Consider the following 19,577-nt stretch of genomic DNA (forward strand, 5'->3'; position numbering starts at 1 on the left):
TTGCACCTATGTTCGAACTCACATGCTCAATATACGTAGTTAAATGGAACCTCATAGAGAATACACACATCGATCTTAGATTTAGCTATACCACTCGATAGTACATAACCAACAACATGAAAGTTGCTTTTTCTCTAATCCAGCAGCTACCAAGGTTCTATAACTCCCAGACCCCGAAATAACTAAACCATATCCCTTGGGCTACATTTCCATCCTTTGGGGTTGTAATCTAGACCAATCACGTCGGTATCCATCGGGTAGTTCTTTGTGCTTCGGGTAGAGAGTCATATGGTGGTCCAGTTGGAAATGCGAGGCTGTTAAACCAGATGCCGTTGCTGCAGGGGGGCGGGGGGTGAGAGTTGTTTGAGCAAGTCATTGTGTCTTGCTTGGCGCTTTCCAATCAACTTGGTACTAGGTGCACTTTCAGTGGGTGACTGTTATAGGTAGTACCTGTCGTGGCTGTGATGAGTACCACAATTAACACTCTGGAGACAGTTTATAAGAAAAATCTTTGAGCCATAAATAGCAAGTCAGCAGTAAGAAGGTCATGGCTACACATAAAGATGCTGCCGTCAAACAAGGGGCTTAGATGGCCCAATCTGGTGCATTTCTTATCGAGTTGGACCACGCCGCAGTTGCAGCTAGATGTAACTCATGATGCCTCCTTTTTCATCAATCTGCGGCTTACTCGCATGTAAGAACTTGGGAAAAGGCGCCGGGACCCTCCGGACTCGACGTTCTCTCTGCTGCTAAACCGAGATGACACTGACTTTGCTGTCCCTGTGGACCGATTTTTGCATCGACCAACCATCGCAGTGGTTCGACGAGTTCTACGAGACCAAAGACGTAATGCACGATAGAAATGCGGTACCAGCCCAAAAGGCTGTGCTCTTCATTGTCTTTGCTATCGCACAGGAACATTCGATTCCTAGTTCGTCTCCAGCGGGGGCATCGGCCTTCCCACCCTTTTGCTAAGAGGACGCTCCAGTGTTTGATTCTTTCGGGCAGCCAACCACCACATGTCTAAAGAACAAGGAACAAAATATTCAAGTTTATCTTTGTCAATGCCTTGAGTTTCTATCACAGTTAGGTATCAGCCACTGTTAGAGTCTTTTCAGAACTATAACTCGTCTTATTTTTGTCCTCAATCAACATCAAAATCAACACACCTTCTCTAACTCCATAAGTCGGATAGATGTCTAGTGCCGTCACAGAACCTTTTAGAGCACCTTCAGTCTCAATGATTATCTCAATCTGGCTTTTGGCAGGCCACGCACTTTTGATAAAAAAAACATCGATCAGGAATTTCCTTCTAATATAGAGGACCATGATATCTATAACAGCACGGATAATCCCGTTTCACCTTGTGGCCAGGGCCTGTCCGCCATGTTTGCCCTAATTAGTTACACAACGGCGAGGCTTTCTGTGCGGGAATATCAGGAATGTTATCAGGAGGCCAAGCGCATTCGACAAAAGCACCTTGACCTGTTGCAGGGGACAAGGTCTCGTACTCATGCAAGGGATCCAGTTGATGCTATAATTTTACCGTCGGGGGGACACGTTGCGCCGCCTCATGGGAGGATAGAGTATTTCACGTACGAGGCAATCTCTAACTTGTTGGAGTGGACTTGTGCAACCGTGCTAGTCACTCATGTTGACCCCAAGCTCGATCTAAAGCCCGATGGCGTATTCCACCCAATGTCCGATTTCGATCAGCGGAATCGGGATAAGTGTACGTTTTCTCATGGCGTGTTGAGATTATCGGATGTGCTAACGAGACTCTTCTACCTAGACACTCCGGAGTTCTACAAGGACGCTCCTGTATGCTTGCAGGACTTAGGGCAGCGATTTACTGAGGAAAGGGTATTGGGACTAGGAAGTTTCTCTGCGAAGAAAGAAATGGTAAAATGAACTAATTATATTGATTACCAAATATTATTTTTAACTTTTATCTAGTTAAATATATTTAAAAGATTTATTAGGTATTGTCGATAATTACTACTGATATTAATATAAAGATATTTACCTAATTATTAACCGCGTTTAAGCCACAGGCTGGCTGGTTAGTAGTTGAATGGATGACCACCAGCGAATCCCGGCTGTTGTATGTTTTTGCTTTTTAAGCTCTGCATCTAGAGATAGAATATTTCGATGAAAGCTATAGAGAGAGAGCGAGACATTGTCATACCCGCCTGCAGTCGGTAGGGATCGAGTTTTATTTTGTTTCTTATGAGACAACTGATGGTGCTGCAATATTGGTGATATATAAATAGTCTAGTTCAAATCGGCCATATCAGAGGTCTGGAACGCGCAGTATTTGCTCTACCTCAATTAATATTGATATGCAAAGTAGATATTTTCTATTCTTGTCTTTAAGTGACTTGAAACTCACTCCCGACTCAACTCCGGAGACTTTACCTCAATCAAGAGGGTATGAACTGTACTCATCCTTTATTCCCTGCATGATAGACGCAGCTTCACGAGCATATTTGCCTTCAATCCATGGCCTAAATTCCCAGTCAATCCAGTCACTGAAAGAATGCGCCATAGATGAAGTCCATCGTAGAGGAGGGCTTATATATTGACCAAGGAGCGGATTCGAGTCGTCTGCTATAGACTCATTTAGACTGCGCCTCCAAAGTCGAGGAAGACAATCATCCTTTGTGGGTGATCAGACGGGTCAAGTAGCATCAAATTTCTTGGACACAGATCGGTGAGGACAATGTCAAGTTGAAAAACTCGGCTTTCAAAGTCAATAATCCATTTTATGATTTCCTGGCGGCTGTGCAAAGGGTATTCTTCTGGATGAGCCTGAAGCATACATATTCCAGGAATGTATTCAATCAAAATCAATCGCACAACGCGGGTCGCTGGCCCTGGCACCGGGATTTCGAGCGAAAATGACCCATAGAACGTTGGGATAAGGGTTCCTTGAAGATGGGCAAGTAAGGCATAGGTATGCACCTCATGGGTATAGTGTTTGTCCACACATCGAAAAGGATTAAGATAACCGCCCAGGTCGTCAAAGTAGAGAGGGTTGTACACCTTGGCCACAACCTTCTTCTTTTGGTTGTTAGCAGCGTCAGCGTCCTGCCTTTCGGCGACGAAAACTTGTGCGTTGTGGTAATCGCCAACTTCGAGAGGAGCAAGTATTTTTAGGGTTGTAGATTGTGACCCGGTATCTCCAGGAAGAGGTGGGTTTCTCAGACATCTTTCCAACGGAGTCAGCCGGCCCCGTTCCTCTCTCCCAGTCGGGCCATTATGACAGTAATTTGTTGCAAGTGGCGTTGGCGTTGGCGCAGGAGCAATATGTGATGTTATGCAGAGTGATTTTCCCATTATATAAGGAAAATCCTCGACAATATCCATGATAGGGCTATATGTGTGGGAGAGAAAGAAGATTTAAGGCTATATTTAGGTTTCATGAAAGCATTCAGCTCTGTATAATTATTCAAATGTGACGCTTATCAAGGGATGACTTCCGGGATGTCTTCGGTCGGTTCGGATGAACTAGAACACTGCAGTATTGTTTCTTAGATATCGAAGAAATCAATAAAGGAAGTATTGACTCATGTATGGTTACTTCCACGATTTTTAACTGTATGAACTTTCGAAAATTGAACTGGTTATGATAAGTTAGAGATGATGTTATTTGGCTAGTTAACATTTTTTCCTTAGTAGAGATGTTCGCCAAGATGCGGGAGATAAGGAGGCTCCTATCGCCACGCTCCCGCAGGTTGTGCTACCGCCACATTGGCCTATAGCAGACTTAGTAGTCCTCTATTGACTGGAACACCTGGTGTGGCAGGATCAGAAGAGCGTGGCGATAGCCGGTCCGTAGATAATTAAATAAGACCACAAACTCCAAAACTTTCCGCTCCCCACAATTTGTGCCTGTCAGTATCAATCAACCTCAATTCACAATGGCCAAGTCGAAATCAGCAAAGCGCAAGCGCAACGAGCAAACTAATCTTCCTCTCAAACTGACCAAAGTCGTCTCTACTCCCACTCCTCTCCCCGATGTCACGACACTCGACCCCAAACACCTCAACACAATCGTCGCAGACGAGGAGCTTGAAGTCACCATCGAAACGCTCGCAGCCCTCACGCAACACCCCAGCTTGACCAAGTCGAAGGCATGCAAAGACCTCCGAGTTGCAGTGTACGACTTCCGTCAGGCCTGCAACACCGGCGCAAACGCAGCCGAAGGCGCCAATTTGACTGCACGAATAACTGGCGCCCTAGCCGACGAACAATACACCGAAGCCAAGATCCTGCTCGCTGAACTGCGAATCCGAAGAGAACAACCCAAGATTGGAGCCTTGTGTCGCTGGGTTCGAGATCTGGACGTCGTCAGCGGCCTCTCGAAGAAGCCCGGTGCTCTCCATCTTCCTCCGCAGCGCAGCCCAAGGGACTTGCAACTCCTCAGCGTCCTTGATGCCGTCCTGCGCGTCAGCACCCCGATTGATACGAACCCGAATGCCATCGATTCACCCTCCTCTCCCATCGCCTTCCAGAATGTATGGGATCTCCGGCCCTCGACAGAATCCCTTCCTATATACGCCTCAGTCCTTGATAAATCCATTCTCGCCCACGCACCGAAGTCTCCCTCCGCCCTCCGCATCATTGAAGAAACCCCCGGCCCTCTCCGTAAACCTCCGAATCACCACCCCGCGATCCTGTACACAACCGCCCCGAACGCGGTCCCGCTGGCCGCCAATGGCCCATCCGCGACCTACCACCCCCATCCGGCAGTGCCCGGCCTCGGCCTCGCCACAGACATCCTCTCGACCGACGAGTGCAAGTCTATAATCGCTGCTGGTGAATCGGTCAACTTCCTCCCTGACGCACCCTTCCGCGGAGACGGCGACATGAGCATTCTCGCCCACAACTTCTACTGGGTTGTCGACATCCCATTCCACGACCTGCTGTGGTCGAGAATCGCCCCTCACGTACCACCCGTGATCAACGGTCGTAAAGCTCGCGGCCTGAATCGTCGCTTCCGTGTATACCGATACGTCCCCGGCGCCGAGTACCGGTGTCACATAGACGGAGCCTGGCCGCCATCCGGCATCCTCCCCGACGACACTTATGTGTACGATGCCTCGCCCGAAGACCAGAAGCAAAGTTCAATGTACACCTTTTTGCTCTACCTCAACGACGAGTTTGAGGGCGGCGAGACGACGTTCTTCATACCTGGCGTCCGGGAGGGCGTTCTGAACGCGTACCCCCTGCGGCCGGTGATGGGAGCCGTTGCGCTGTTCCCGCACGGAGAATCCAATGGGGCGTTGCTGCACGAGGGGACGAGTGTTACGAAGGGTGCAAAATATATCATTCGGAGTGACGTAGAGTATGACATCAAGCCTTCGGAAGAGTAGGCGAGGAGGAAGAGGCGAAAAGTTGTAGTTCTTCATTTTGACCTCATATATATATAGGGGACCGTTGCTACCACCCCCCTTTGCATGCTACCACCCCCCCCTGCCTGAATTTCGAGGCCAATACTGACCGCTTTTCTCACCGCTTTCATCCTCGAACTTTTATTTATTGCTACCTACTACCCTGCATGTATATCACACATTAGGTACCTCCGATTACTATGTAAATTCCTAGTAAAAATAAGTCACTCCTGTTCCACTGTAGTACCCAATAAGGAATTCAAAAAAATTGTTGTTTACGCCTTCAAATCTCTCATTTTTCTACTTATAACTCGCGGTTTTTACCCATTTCTCTCACATTTCACTTTCCTTTACGATGGTTTTTTCGCAGCCTGATTTGCCGTCCGATTTTGAGCCTGATGCTATTCCCGAGTCCCTGCCGACGATACCAAGCCATCAAAATACGATACTAAGCTTCTATAACGCGCCGTCAAGCCTTCCTGACGCTATTCCCGAGTCCTTGCCGCCGATATTAAGCTTCTATACCTTCCTGCTACCCTCTCTCGATCAACAGTACGATACGCCAGAGCAAGAAATTACTGCAATCAATGCTTTCGCCTGTTCTCATAGTTACGCAGTCTCGATTCTTCGGTCAAAACGTACAAAAAAAGGAGTCATGAAAACAGTCCGGTTATGCTGTAATCGAGGACGAGCGTATCGAGATCGGACTGCCGGTAATAAATGCCAGCGGCAGTCAAATACGCTCACGATTGAGTGCCAATTCTCGATCTCCCTACGGTTACAAGAGAGCAATATTTGGCGTCTTACAGTAGAGAACTCTACCTATAACTATAAAGTCTCGCCGGTATCAACCCATGTAGCCTATCGCATCGCGGAAGTATCTAATAAAGCGAAAGACATTCGGAAACAGCTTAATTAGGGTCTTTTAATTTGCTATATTCTTACTGCGTTTCGAAAGGAAAATCGAGACTCATCTATTACCGCCCAAGATATCTATAACCTACGGAAAAGGTTTTATACAGAGTTCCTTGCCGGCCGTACGTTTCTTCAAGCTCTATTGATAGAGCTTCCGCGCGATGGCGAATGGATCTTCAAGCATAAAATAGACGATAAGAACTATGTAATAGCCTTGTTCTATATGCATAGATCGAGTATCGCGATGCTTAGAACAAATTTATAAGTTATTTCAATGGATTGTACGTATAAAACTAACCGATACGGCTTTCCATTGTTTAATATCGTCGGCTTTACCGCTACTGGATCTAGCTTTTATGTCGGCTTCGCCTTCATAAAAGATAAAAAGAAAGATAGCTATTAAGTTATTTTAAGCTGTCTTGCTGAAGCATTCGAATCTCTTAGCCTTAAGCTACTCCAGACGATTCTTACGGGTAAGGAAAAAACACTGATAAATGCTATTAAGCTTATCTTTTCTTCTATAAAGTATATAATTTGTCTATAGTATATCAATATAAATATTATAAAGAAAAGCCGTCCGATACTCGCAGAGCAACTAGCAAAAGTTCGGTAAAAAACATTAACTAATGCTTTTTCCGTTTTTTCCGCTTCTTTAGCTTCCTTACAGCGTCAGACAAAAGCAGAGATAGACTGAGAGCTCTGCGAATTGGTTAATAAAGTATAGGAGAAGATGCTACAGCGATAGATTCGCATTATCTATACTATTACGACTGAGGAAAGGGAGAAAAGATAGAGGCAATTCAAAGAAAGCTATAAGGAGCCAATTTTCGAGCCTTTACTCGAATATTTACAGAAGGAGTAACTGAATAGCTGTCCTATGTACTTTCTCCATGAATACACGTCAAAATACCTTTATCTCAATGAAATCGCGACCTCTCGGACCGAAGGAGCTCACTAGCTACTTAAACAGGACCTTTAAGTCTCTACTAATGATTTACTGGTTGTTTTCCGTACCTTTGAGAATGCTATAAATCTTCAATTCAAAAAGCTCACCGACGCGATCGAGAGTGATAAGATAAAAAGGCCTACTAATACTCGCTGGAAGCAGCTCTTTAAGCTTGTTTTTGGACGGGTTTCGGCTAAGGCTATTGAATATACGAAAAATGTTTACAACCGTTTCTTACCGGAAGCTGAAGATAAACAACCGATTCCTCTATTATGTACCTGCAATTCGAAGAATACGGCAGGGTTTCCATGCATTCATCTTATTATGCAGTACGAAGAAGAGGAAAAGAGCTTTAAGCTTAAGTTATTTTATTAACATTGGCATTTGTACAGTGTATTTGTACCTTCTATTAACCCGTTACTCCTATTTCAGGATCCTCTCTAAGTGCGCCGGCGAGGGCGCCCCCGAGGCGCTAGAAACTTCATCGGTAGCAGCGAAAACATTCAAACAAGTATCCAAGATACCTTTATCCAGCGAGACCCTTCCGGCTTCGAGCTCATGCTATCTCAGGAAGGTAGTCGTGGCCGTGAGCGCGGCCGAGAACGTAAAGGGATACAACAGGCATTGCAGGGGGTGAGAATAGCTTCATCTACGGCCCAGAAAGCTCAACAAGCTTCTCAGGAAGGTGGACGGGGCCGTGGGCGCGGCCGAGGACGTAAAAAGACACTACAGGTATCGTAGGGGGCAGGAATAGCTTTATGTACGGTCCAGCGCGAGGATTCCTGGCCCGACCGCCTTAGGAAACGTCAGGAAGCTCTATAAATGGCTGATCTAATGCAAATTACTCAAGTTTTTTTTTTACAATTCTCATGCGATTCTTCAAGAAATTTAACCCAGAATAGCTTGATTCTTTCATTTCTGCAGAGTTTTTGAAAACAGCATCTATTTCCTATTTGGGACTAGCGCCATGCAGTTGACATGGTAGGTAGTAGAGTACGAAAGTGACTTCATTTAATTAGGAGGTTGCATAGTAAATGTAAGTACCTCAAGTTTGTGTTAGAAGCATGGTCGATGGTGGCAGAAATATGTCCGGCAGAAAAATATTGGCCTCACAATTCAGGCAGGGGGGGGTGGTAGCATGCAAAGGGGGGTGGTAGCAACGGTCCCCTATATATAAATCCCCTGTATATAACCCGATCTGTTCAGGAAAAGTTTTTATATCGTCATAGAAGCAATCAGACTGAGACTTCGTGTATCGTTGCCCATATTAATAACGCTAATGATTATAGCAACGAAATCGCCGGCAGCTTGCGCCTCAGGTACCTAAAACGTCTACAAGAACGAATCCATGAACGAAGTACCTGAATTAGCACTACAACTGATAGCAGTCTATCGATTTCTACGCTCAGACAACCGAGTGTCGCGTGTTAGTTATACCTTATATCCCCTTAAACCCTACCTATAGAAGCTAGAAATATCACTTGCTGGTGAAGACCGTGAATCTACGGGTTTTAGATCTCGTCCCTGAGCCCTTCTTCTGGAAGAAGCTAGCTAAAAAACCAGTAACCAAAACACTCACATGTTTGAAACCTTCAACATGACTACTTTGTGCAACAATAAATATCACGACGAAAGCCAGAAAGCTATGTAGGTACCATCCGAACTCAAGAACTCGAGTACCACTCATGACTTTTCCCTCGCTCTCAGCCCAGCCATCTCTAGATCGTGTGAACAAGTCCACATGGTTCCCTTTTAGAATTCAGGTATTACCATACTAGGTCAAGGATCTCCGGTTTCAGGCATTACGTTGCTCATCTGGCATCTCCACCCCGTGGAGTGGGTCTAGCGCACTTCCTTACGCCGCTGTCATTCCAGTCCACGGCCTTGACACTACCGGGGCAACCACTGTTTTCGGGCAGATTCTGGCGTGTCGGAGATGAGTTTTGTGCCATCATTCGACCCTGTTATATTCTCGAGCCAAGGACGTGTTACACTGACTCTCTTCCTGAGCTGATCTGCCCTTTTGCTTGCGCTATTCACTACACCGATGGTATAGCGCAGTGGGAGGGGCATACTTTGAGCTAAGGATTCGTCAAACGATATCAGTTCCGTAACCTTTGGTTGACCGTCGATCTCTACGTAGTACTGGGCTGATTCCCGAAGTCTATCAATAGCCTTACTATCCGGAGTACGGTGTACGGAATAGCTTAGGGTTGACAGCTGACATAGGGCGTGATGAACTCATCGTGACTGGTGAGCCGTCTCTACCATAATACATTTAGTCCACAAGGCATCCCTGCGTCACCTTTGAGGATACGCAAGGTCTACTCCGTACAATTACATCCTGTCGTACAATCCTCTGGAGCTAAGAGAGCTATAATTAACCATCCTCTGATCAGAAGTGCTCCGAAATAAGGTTTTTCGGGGAATTATGCGCTGCAAGTTCGGCCGTTGACTTGGATGGTGTCCTCGACCAGAAGAGTTTAGACGACCCACTCCCCTGGACCTCGGGCCATCTCCGCCACTCACAACGCTTTGGGTGTTTAGACTTCCCACTGGTGCGGCAGTGGCGTGCAACGCATAGATTAACGGATAGTCGACAGGGAGTGGAGTGATGGACAAGTTACTCCGTAGATTAAAGATTCGTTGTTTCGCCGAGCAGGATTCTACCCAATCCGTAAGGCTCGTGGAGTTGGCCTAATGCCCTTTATATATATAGTTCGGGCCCACCGGCTTGACTCTTCCTCTTGGCATGCCAGTTTAGAAGTCTAGACTGAAAACCAGTTTCCCTGACTTGATGTATCGCGGAGGTTCTTGACTCGCAACGGGGGTCCGGGCGCACGGAGTGTGATCAAGATCGGGATAGACTGGCTGGATAACGCTACTTTGTACGGATCGGGAACTACACCGTAGAGAACACAGGAAAGATCCACAGTTAGACCAGTGTAGACGTTCGAGGTCCTGGAGCGTGGGTAAATCGAGTAAGATTAATCACATTCATAGTATCACATGGGGGAACCTCTACCCGGGCGCACATTAAACGCTCTCGTTGATTCGAACATCCGTCGTGACGTGGATACCGGCGTGCACGATGCGTTCCTGCGACCCGTTTTGGCTGGTTTCCACCTCCGCCTGGCTCTCCCCTACCACCGGTTTCAGCTTAATGCTGTTTTGAGGCCCCGTCGTGAGGCCGTTGTATGTCCGACGAGTCGCAGTGCCGTACATCCTCGAGGGACCCATGGATCCGCCTTTGCTGGACAAACCAAGCATACGTTGCAGCGCCGGGAATCGGTATGTGACGAGCGATTTGAAGGACGGGATGCAGGCGATGAAGATGGCGACCGCGACTTCGACGCAAGACCAGTTCATTGTGTCGACCAACACCCCTGTGCGATGGTCCGTAGTCAGTAAGATGAGATGGAAAAGACAGAGAGAGTTGTAACTCACATGTGTGGTCGTCCTGGAACTTATTCATGTAGGTTACTCGAATGACACTCGTCACGCAAACACTACCATATCCACATCAGTTACTTTATGCTCGGCCAATCATTGAAAGAGAGGGGAGAACATACAGCAGACCCAGACTAAACATGAATACCAAGCCCACCCGCTTGCCGAACGTCATCTTCAGCTGTACTAATTTCGGCATAGGCATCGCGAAAAGAGCTATGTCGGTCCCTAATTTGATGGCGAAGTTGACGTAGTAAAAGAGATTCATGTCGACGCACTTCCCCTCCACGAGACCGGTGGCGTCCCAGGCCTTGTAAACAGGCCAGCATTGGAAGATCACCACACAAGCCTCCTCAATCGTCTCAGCAACGAGGATAGCCAGTATACACCAGCAGGCGATCCGGAACTTCTTTCCGGGGAAAATGTGTAGGTAAAGGAGACAGAAGGACACTTTGATGGCGCCAAGGGCCAGGACATATGCGATCATGGTGACGAAGTCGAGCTGCGAGAATGACCGGGCATGGTTAGTTGGTGGCTCACAAATTTATGCAGATAGAATCCCATACTTTGAGGAACATTGATCGGGTGTTAAAGTCCTGAATTGTTCCAATGTGTTTGCCGAATCCATACTTTGTCACTGAGGCGCGAACTGTCAGCATGCCATTGTCTGTCTGTCACGAGACCCACTTACTCCTCATGCACGTAGCGCACAGAACAATTGTGAAGACCTAAATTAGATGACCGGCATTAGTTGAGGCCAGGAAAATATTGGGGCAGTAGGCTCGATAGGAAAGCGTACCCAGCTGGTTATACATAGCATATCGTCAAGGTTGATGCCGGTAAGATATCGCATCCGAACAAAAAGTCGCACCGCCAGCCCCGCGGTCGCAATTGCGAGGAGAATCACATTGCAGATAATGACCTCAGGAATGCGAGATTGCGCCAAATAGGCAATTCGCTCAGGCGTAAGCGATCTCTCCCAGATCTCTTCCATGGGCAAGACCGGTTGGCCGTCAGGGAAGAAAGAGACCAAAAACTAGCCGAACGAAGATGGAGGTAGTTACATTTGCGAAAGTTTGAGGGCGTCGAAGAGAAGGTCATGGCGGCGATTCTGCATATATGCCCCCTGTGGCTGGCAAAACACGGACCTGTTTCATCCATCAATCATGGAGTGGGGTTATTTGGAACGGATTTTCCGACACACACTCTGACTCGACACGTGGAATCCTCCGCCGACGGATGATGTCGCAGGCTCGCAACTCCGTACGGAGTCAACGGGGTGAGTTTAAGATTAGTGTCATTTCATGATTGAGACAGATCCAGGCCGCGGTTCAGGAGACGATTCCCTGCCCCACTCGATGGTCCACTTGAACGGATGTTATACTGCTGCGGCCCGGTTCTGGGAGCCCTCGATCCGCAGTTGTTTTCGCACTGATATCATTTCGAGTATTTTGGAGAATAGAAACGGTCGATGTAGTTTTTGGGAGGGTTTACACAACGATCGGACTAAATTCCATTCATAATGGCGAAGTCCGGATATTTTTTGCTACGTATTTCCAGTTACCCCACCTACCATAATAGCGAATAGTCGAAAATTATCATTATGATGGCCTAAAGCTCATTTGTAATCATAAACTCGTCAGTCAATTTAGAATTTTACTAAGTCGAAATGAAGTATGGTATAATAAAGTTATTGACCGGATCCGTGATCTCCTTTTAACCCGGCCTATCGCCAGTAAATCCTGCTCCGTACACCGTTGTCAATCTTAATATATTTTAATATACGCAAACACTGACAGAGAACGACTAATAGGGGTGTTCTAAATTATACTTTTCTAGAAGGAAAGGGGGTTCTACGGAGACGTTGCGTTGCGTGTTGCAATTTAAAGTGAAAATTTTGATTGATTTTAGTAGAGCACTAAACTCAATTCGTCGTATAAAGTTACATAAAGGGCTGCTGTAGAGCAGGTATTACTTTTGATTAAATATTATATGTATAAAAATAAATCTTCATTAGGCTAGTTTCCTAAAAAGAATATTATACTACGCGTCAACGGAGAAGATCATATCAAATAAAATATAATCTAGGTAGTCTTATCACTACCCTGAACTTTTCTGTGGTCACACTGGGCTATAAGCCTTTATAAAGATGCTCATTGATTTATTCATAGTTCAATTTGTCTTTAGCGATCATCAATTACTTGAGGGTTGCCTCTCTATCATGAACTACATCTTCAGACAGCACTACAAAGCGGCTAGGTCTCTCTGGTTGGTAGAGCCGACAAATATAGTCCAGTAAGTTTTGGAAGATTCATTTGCGGAGACCCTCGCTTTCATCCAGGTCATAGATCATTGTCTGGATCTCGCTCACTCTCTGTTTCTGCTCCTGATCGAAGGCTTCAATCAATGGAAGGGAGCGAAAAATGACCCGAATTTCGTCAGCTTCGGTCTTTCCACAACGGCCATAGTGCTTCCGAAGATAAAGTCGCTGCTCATCTTCAGACATTTCCAGTGCACGGATAATGACCCAAGAACACTTATTCTCCTCGATATCAGTCCCTGACTTACCCGTCTGCGCAAATTCGCCGAATATATCCAGGAAATCATTGATCATCTGATGCAACACCCCCAAAGGGAGCAGGATCTGCTTGAGTTGCTTCACATTGTGCGGCGTCGCCAGGTCGAGGTAGTGAAGCGCGTACACCACGGGCTGATAGTAGGCAGCATATCCGCACTTGAGAGTGGTTATGGATTCGTACTCGACCCAGGTCCACAGCGCCGGGTCCGTCTGCTGCGAGATAATGATGTCCATGTCCTGGCCCAGCTCGGTGAGGTAGGTAATCTCCTGCATGGCCTCGACCAGCCGCGTGTAGGTCGGGGTGTCGTGGAAAAACCGCTTGAGTACCAGGAAAATGAGCGACTTGAGAATGCAGCTATCGTTCAGAGCTTGCAGCCCAGTGCCTGGCAGTAGGAGATGCCAGCATGGGCGCCCGCGGCGTGTCTGGGACCCGTCTATGATATCATCCACAATATAGATGTACCCTTTCCAAATCTCGATGATCCAGCCTAGGACGCTCAGGTCCACCAGTTCATCATGAGTCAGGCTTCTTCCGAGCAACAGGCTTCCCGTGTCGGGGACAAGCCGGCTTTGGAACACTCGTTCATTCCTTGTATTGTATTCCATGCACTATAGCTTTGGGAGTCAATGACTGAGCAGTGATTGGATACTTCAATGACGGAATACATTTCTGCTCCGTTATTGCTCTAACCTTTTTCAAACGCTCAATTGTCACATCCGGGACACCGTATGCCTTGGTCTCGGATAAAACGGACTGCAGAACAGTATGAAAAACATCATTGAAATCGGCCTTGCTGGTCGGAGAGGCCATGGAGAACAGAAAAGACAATTATGTCTTCCAAGCGACGGATACAGGCTACAGCAAGATTTGTGACTGAAAAAACAAGGCACGACATGTTTTGAGGATTTGAAGAGGGGATTTCTGGTCAACCATGCAGTCTCAATTTTGGCTTTTTCAAGCTTATTGTATCGTGCCACTGACATGATTAACTTGCTCGTCACATGTCGTTCCATTGAGCCAACTCCATAGTATAACCAATCAAATCTCCAATTCGGATCACTTGTGGATCCGACAGCTCTTTTTTGTCTACTAAGTTGGCCCTACCTGCAGCAGCATTTTACTCTCTCATCCCCACCGGATACCCATCGTAGCCAGGTTGAGAATGTTTCACAGAGCAGCCTCTCCTTCTATATCTCTTTTGCTCCAAGCCTGCAGGCAACCTGAATTGCTTTTCTCCGGTGCGATTAACACATCCTCTGCTCATCGGCAGATTCATTCATGGTATTAACAGCTTGTAATTGTAAGCTACTACGAGACCCTATCCCGCAAAGACGTCTCTTATCGTTGATTCTATTATCTATGAAAGGGATGCAGAATTTCTGTACCAATTTAAACCACGGGTATACAAAAGTCCCACGGTCTGTGATGAGGCATGTCTTCAAGCCCAACTCAACCTTTTGGGGGCAGAACATCTGGGCGAGGTCATTGGACCACTTATCGGGGCGTTAGGAAGCTTGTCTGCGCTCGCATTTCCGTTTTGCACGCCAGATCGCATGCATCTGCTATCGTATATCGTGGAGGCCGGGCTTCTACAGGATGGTCAGTTGTTTCTTGGTCCTATCTCTCTTCGTTCCTCACTGGTGTGTTTATCAAATTCCCAACTAATGGTGTCTTATCGGGGTAGATCTGGAGAAATTGGATCCAACAGAGGTAAGTCAGCACAGGAAGAGTGATTTCTCTAAGCCATATCATGCTAAAAAGGGACGTAACAATCGCTTTAGCACCCAATTACGAAAAGCTTCCTGACACGCGCCGCCAAAGTCTTGCCCAACATAGCAGAGCAAGTCCAAGCTCTGGACCTCAAGTTCGGCAGAATCTTGCTCCATCAATGGCAAAACTGGAAGGTTGCGGAAGAGGAGATCCAAACTCGCAAAAACACCCAGTACGAGACAGTCTCCGAGTATCTGAGGGATCGGTATGAAGATATTGGCTGGAAGTAAAGTCTACCTCCCTCTTACTCTTTCGGTCTAGTTAAACCCCCCCCTGTGTTCTCGAAATACTGACAACAAAGGTGGCCAGATTCGTCATCGCTCTCGTGCGTTTCGCAACGCAGATTGAATTAACAAGCGAGGAGGATGCCACGCTCACCCCCCTTAGCCACACACTCTGTGCTGTCTTCAGTCTCTACAATGATTACTATCCCTGGGAGAAGGAGTTTGAGACACACCCGCTCTGATGGACAAGTTCCATGCTTTAACGGAGTGTATGTCTACATGAAAGTCGCAGGAATGTCGGCGAAAGCGGCCAAGGCTGCCACAAGGGGGAAGGCTATAGAGCTGGTGAGCGAGTATCGAGGCATGCGGAACGCCTTGGGGAGCTGCTCTCACTCGGTTACCCGGTGGCTTGATGCGCTAGAAGCTGTCACAACCGGGAACATGCTCTGGAGCATCTCGTGTCCACGGCGCGGATAACCTTTATCGGTCTTACTACAACGAGAGGTTATAAGCCGGCGTTCGATTCATTGACAATGGCGCTGAGTTGACTTCTGCTGTGTGAACGGAGTTTTTTTTAGAAATTTCCCTACTTGGTGATTGATAAAGAGTTCACTAGAGCGGGGCGGGATAGTTCATTTCTATGACCTCTGAAAAAAGTTTCGAATTTCTTTAGGGATGTCTTGAATTGTACATAAGGCGGCGTTATTTTTATCCACTTATGTTTCTCTAGCAATCATGATTTGTCTATATTTCAAAGTTTGAACGCGGGGTGTACTTTGTAATGTTCGACCACTGACCACTAAGTAGAGAAGGACTAAATGGTTAAAATAAGGGCGAGCAGCTTGGGAATGACCCATTGGGTTCAGAGTTGGAGAATAATCGAGTATGATTGAGATAACCAGGATTGATGAAGAGGCTGAAACTAATTGAGTACCGTATATTTCACTACTGTCCTAAGATGAGCACATACGACCACAGGGTGTGGAGAACAGGGCTTCCCGTCCGCTCAGCCGTACTTAAGCCACACGCCGGCAGGTTAGTAGTTGGGTGGGTGACCACCAGCGAATCCCCGCTGTTGTATGTTTTTTGCTTTTATGTTCTTCGTATGTCGTTGCTGGGAGTAAGAGCGAGTCGATCGACTGACTCTTCTTGTCGTCTGTCGGGCCAATGATGCGCCAATGATGCGCTAGTCGACTAACACCGTATCCGTTCGGTGCGCAATCGTGAACTCAACTAAGAAAATTAGTGGAAAGGTAGTACTAACATTTATGTTTTTTTTTTTTTTAATCGTTTTATAAACCACCATACAAAGGCATTTACCATTTACCGTATTAGGAATAATGGTGTCCACAATTTTCACCATCGTCCCTCCGGCTCATGCCATATACACGCCCTATTGTTGACATTGGACCGTGAATAATGGCGAACTGGAACTTGCATCATTTAAGTACTCTCCCCACCAACACCATATCCATCTCTGTTGTATTCTTTCGAATTTTCTTAGACATAACTAGGCTCCAATGGCAGAAAAGCCTCTCTTTCCTCTGAAGTCGTTTTGCTCGGTTCCCGGCATCGCCCATGCTTGTGCTGCCGGGGAATCGTTGCCCCTAAACGCATACAACACAGCCCTTGCAAACTACATCAATGACAAATCTGGAGGTCATACAGGTCGTCACAACCAGCAGCAGCACATTGAAGATGTGAGAGCTCTAATATCCCAGGCATGGAACGTCAGCGTCCGAGAAGTTGGGTTTGCGCCGAGCGTTGCTGAAGGCGTTTCGATTATTCTCGACTCGTTGGATTGGAAAGCTGGGGACAATGTTTGTGTTCACGAGAACGAATTCCCTAGTCTTGTGGGGCCCTTTGCTCTCAGAAGTCAAAGGACTGAAAACGATGTGGGGAATACACAGAAATGCGCTATTACAGTGACCAAAATCCCCAAGACGTGGTGAACAGCAAAACCCGCGTAAATGCGGTCAGCTACGTGTCATACTATGACGGGAGACGAGTTGATCTTTCAATTTATCGACAAATTGCGGATTCAGTGGGCGCTATCCTCCTGGTGGATTTCACCCAAGCTGCCGGATACAGCCCAATCGATGCCAATATTGCCGACTTCGCATTTTGTGCCTGCTTCAAATTCTTACTTGGCACGAGCGGGGCTGCAATTGCCTTCTGGAACCAGAAAAGACAGCCGAAATGGCGGCCGACCACAGCAGGAGGGTACTCTTTTGCTCTCGGGGAGGCTCGCCCAGATTGGGAAACGAACTCGTTAGCGATTCGTGACAATGCTATGTGTTTTAGTTCTGGGAACCCTGCTCATCTCGCTATCTATATATTGCGTGAAGCCTTACAATTCCTCAAACAATGGGACCCTATCGACGTTGAACGGCATGCTCAAACTTTGACTACAATGCTGCTCAAACAGCTACAAGAAGAAAGCATTCCGTCCTCCACGCCAGCTGAGAAAGTACAGCACGGTGCCAGCGTCACCATCAACGGTGTAGGTGCTTCTGAGATTGTGGATGAGATGAAGAGCGTTGGTGTGTACGCGTGGGATGGTCTTGGGAGGGTGCGATTTAGTTTCCATGGCTATAACTGCGCTGCAGATGTTGATCAGATCATGGAAGTCTTTCCTGCTCTTTGGAGAAAGCGAAATACGGGAACGCAATAAGATTACAGCGTGGTATGTTTCTAAAAGGGATAGGCAAATGAAAATACGTTTTCGGATGTTAATAGAGTCACTATTTTTCCTAACGACTATGGAAATCACTTATCCAAATTCGCCCCCGATAAGTTCGAACTCAATCATTTCAAGAACCCGTTTCGCCCTGACCCTGCGGTAGAACGACCTGTACCGCAGGAATATATATATACTGAGCCGTGGCAGGGGGAGGACCCAGAGGTTGACAACTGGGATCCCCCAGTGGAACCCCCTGGTCACGACCAGCTGCCCATCAAGGACCACGCAACCGGCTTTATCATCAAGCCAGTGGAGCACGCCAAATACCTAGAAATCTGGCTCGATAGGACCCTTTCGTTCGACACTCACAGGGCTAAGGCCCTTGCTAAGGCAAACGGGACTTTGGAAGCCCTCCGCAGCATCTCAGGCTCGACCTGGGGGACCTCCCTGCTGAGCATGCGTCGCATCTACCTGGCAGTGGTAGTCCTCCAGCTGCTCTACGGGGCGGCTGCCTGATATAGAGCCAGACGGTCAGCTACAAGAAGCTCCAGAAGACGGTCAATGAATTCCAGAGGATTCAAACCCGCGCAGCTGTTCTTATCAGTGGCGCGTTTCGTAAAACGGCCTCAGCCGCACTGGGGGTAGAGCTTTACCTCTCCCCTATGCAAATACAGATGCAACAAACCGTTCAGGAGGCGGCCGTTCGGATCCAAACCGGGCCGGCTATAGCCTGCCCCCGGGGGCTGCGCTGGGAAAGGTCGAAAGAGGCATTCAAGGCCTCCGGATACTCTCCGATGGAGGCGCTGAAGTGGAAGAAAACAGGCCCGCTATATATGTACGGCGGCAGGCAGGAGGAGTGGGAGACCAGACGGGCTCACGTGTTAGCCCCGTGGGAGTTGCCCCTGAGGTGCATCACTGAGGGGGCAGAGGAGGCAGTACAGACCCACGATAGAATCTGCCGCGAGGACCGGCAGATCTGGTATACAGATGGAAGCGGTTATCAGGGGATGATCGGAGCCGCCGCGGTCTTTATTCGAGCAGGCAGGAACGCCAGGAAGTACCTAGGAACGGAACTGAACTCTACAGTCTACGTGGGGGAGTTAGAATGGACCCGAATGGCCCTGGATCGGGCGAAGCCTACCCCAATCACGGTCTTCTCAGATAGCCAGGCATCTATTCAAGCCGTGCGCAACCCTGACCGGCCATCGGGCCAGTACGCACTGTGGGCTATCTACGGGAGGATTAGGGCCCTGCGGAGCGAGGGCCTGGAGGATGCTGAACTGCGTTAGATTCCCGCTCACATCGGGGTGGAAAGAAACGAAAAGGCGGACAAGGCAGCCAAGGAGGCTGCGATAAGAAGAGTTAAATTAAGCTCAGTAAGGCTGCGAGATCGACCAATTATACAGCTCGCAGCTCCATCTAAAAGAGATATCCGCCAACGCTTGCGTACTGAGTGGACAAAGCAGTGGGAAAGGCAGAAAGTAGGCAGGCCGACGAGGCGGCTGCTATCTAAACCAGACAGGAAGAATCTACGGTTCTACGAGCATCTCAGTAAGCCGCACACCTCAATTATTATTCAGATGCGCACTATAAGGATAGGATTAAGGCACTTCC

At 47.6% G+C, this 19,577-nt stretch overlaps 6 protein-coding genes across 6 annotated transcripts; 3 read left to right on the forward strand and 3 right to left on the reverse strand.

Moving 5' to 3' along the window:
* Nucleotides 1-2,622: 2,622 nt before the first annotated feature.
* Nucleotides 2,623-3,339, reverse strand: KD926_003165 (uncharacterized protein; the record flags this gene model as incomplete). The annotated part of the gene is made up of 1 exon (XM_053094622.1): nt 2,623-3,339. The coding sequence occupies one exon, from the start codon at nt 3,337-3,339 to the stop codon at nt 2,623-2,625; it is 717 nt and encodes a 238-aa protein (XP_052950635.1).
* A 584-nt stretch (nt 3,340-3,923) lies between these two features.
* On the forward strand, nt 3,924-5,378 carry KD926_003166 (prolyl hydroxylase family protein; the record flags this gene model as incomplete). The annotated part of the gene is made up of 1 exon (XM_053094624.1): nt 3,924-5,378. The coding sequence occupies one exon, from the start codon at nt 3,924-3,926 to the stop codon at nt 5,376-5,378; it is 1,455 nt and encodes a 484-aa protein (XP_052950636.1).
* A 4,915-nt stretch (nt 5,379-10,293) lies between these two features.
* KD926_003167 (uncharacterized protein) lies at nt 10,294-11,701 on the reverse strand (the record flags this gene model as incomplete). Its single annotated transcript, XM_053094625.1, has 6 exons — nt 10,294-10,643; nt 10,705-10,766; nt 10,830-11,209; nt 11,274-11,344; nt 11,399-11,435; nt 11,507-11,701. 6 exons carry the CDS (start codon nt 11,699-11,701, stop codon nt 10,294-10,296), a joined length of 1,095 nt encoding a protein of 364 aa, XP_052950637.1.
* A 1,317-nt stretch (nt 11,702-13,018) lies between these two features.
* On the reverse strand, nt 13,019-14,096 carry KD926_003168 (FPP/GGPP synthase family protein; the record flags this gene model as incomplete). Its single annotated transcript, XM_053094626.1, has 2 exons — nt 13,019-13,894; nt 13,977-14,096. 2 exons carry the CDS (start codon nt 14,094-14,096, stop codon nt 13,019-13,021), a joined length of 996 nt encoding a protein of 331 aa, XP_052950638.1.
* A 743-nt stretch (nt 14,097-14,839) lies between these two features.
* On the forward strand, nt 14,840-15,522 carry KD926_003169 (geranyl-geranyl pyrophosphate; the record flags this gene model as incomplete). Its single annotated transcript, XM_053094627.1, has 4 exons — nt 14,840-14,885; nt 14,971-14,996; nt 15,068-15,261; nt 15,366-15,522. 4 exons carry the CDS (start codon nt 14,840-14,842, stop codon nt 15,520-15,522), a joined length of 423 nt encoding a protein of 140 aa, XP_052950639.1.
* A 1,278-nt stretch (nt 15,523-16,800) lies between these two features.
* KD926_003170 (PLP-dependent transferase) lies at nt 16,801-19,252 on the forward strand (the record flags this gene model as incomplete). Its single annotated transcript, XM_053094628.1, has 4 exons — nt 16,801-17,128; nt 17,191-17,852; nt 17,988-18,443; nt 18,491-19,252. 4 exons carry the CDS (start codon nt 16,801-16,803, stop codon nt 19,250-19,252), a joined length of 2,208 nt encoding a protein of 735 aa, XP_052950640.1.
* Nucleotides 19,253-19,577: the final 325 nt, after the last annotated feature.

This window comes from Aspergillus affinis (assembly GCF_023601865.1).
Source record: "Aspergillus affinis strain CMG 70 chromosome Unknown NODE_172_length_57971_cov_91_669137, whole genome shotgun sequence".
Taxonomy (NCBI): Eukaryota; Fungi; Ascomycota; class Eurotiomycetes; order Eurotiales; family Aspergillaceae; genus Aspergillus; species Aspergillus affinis.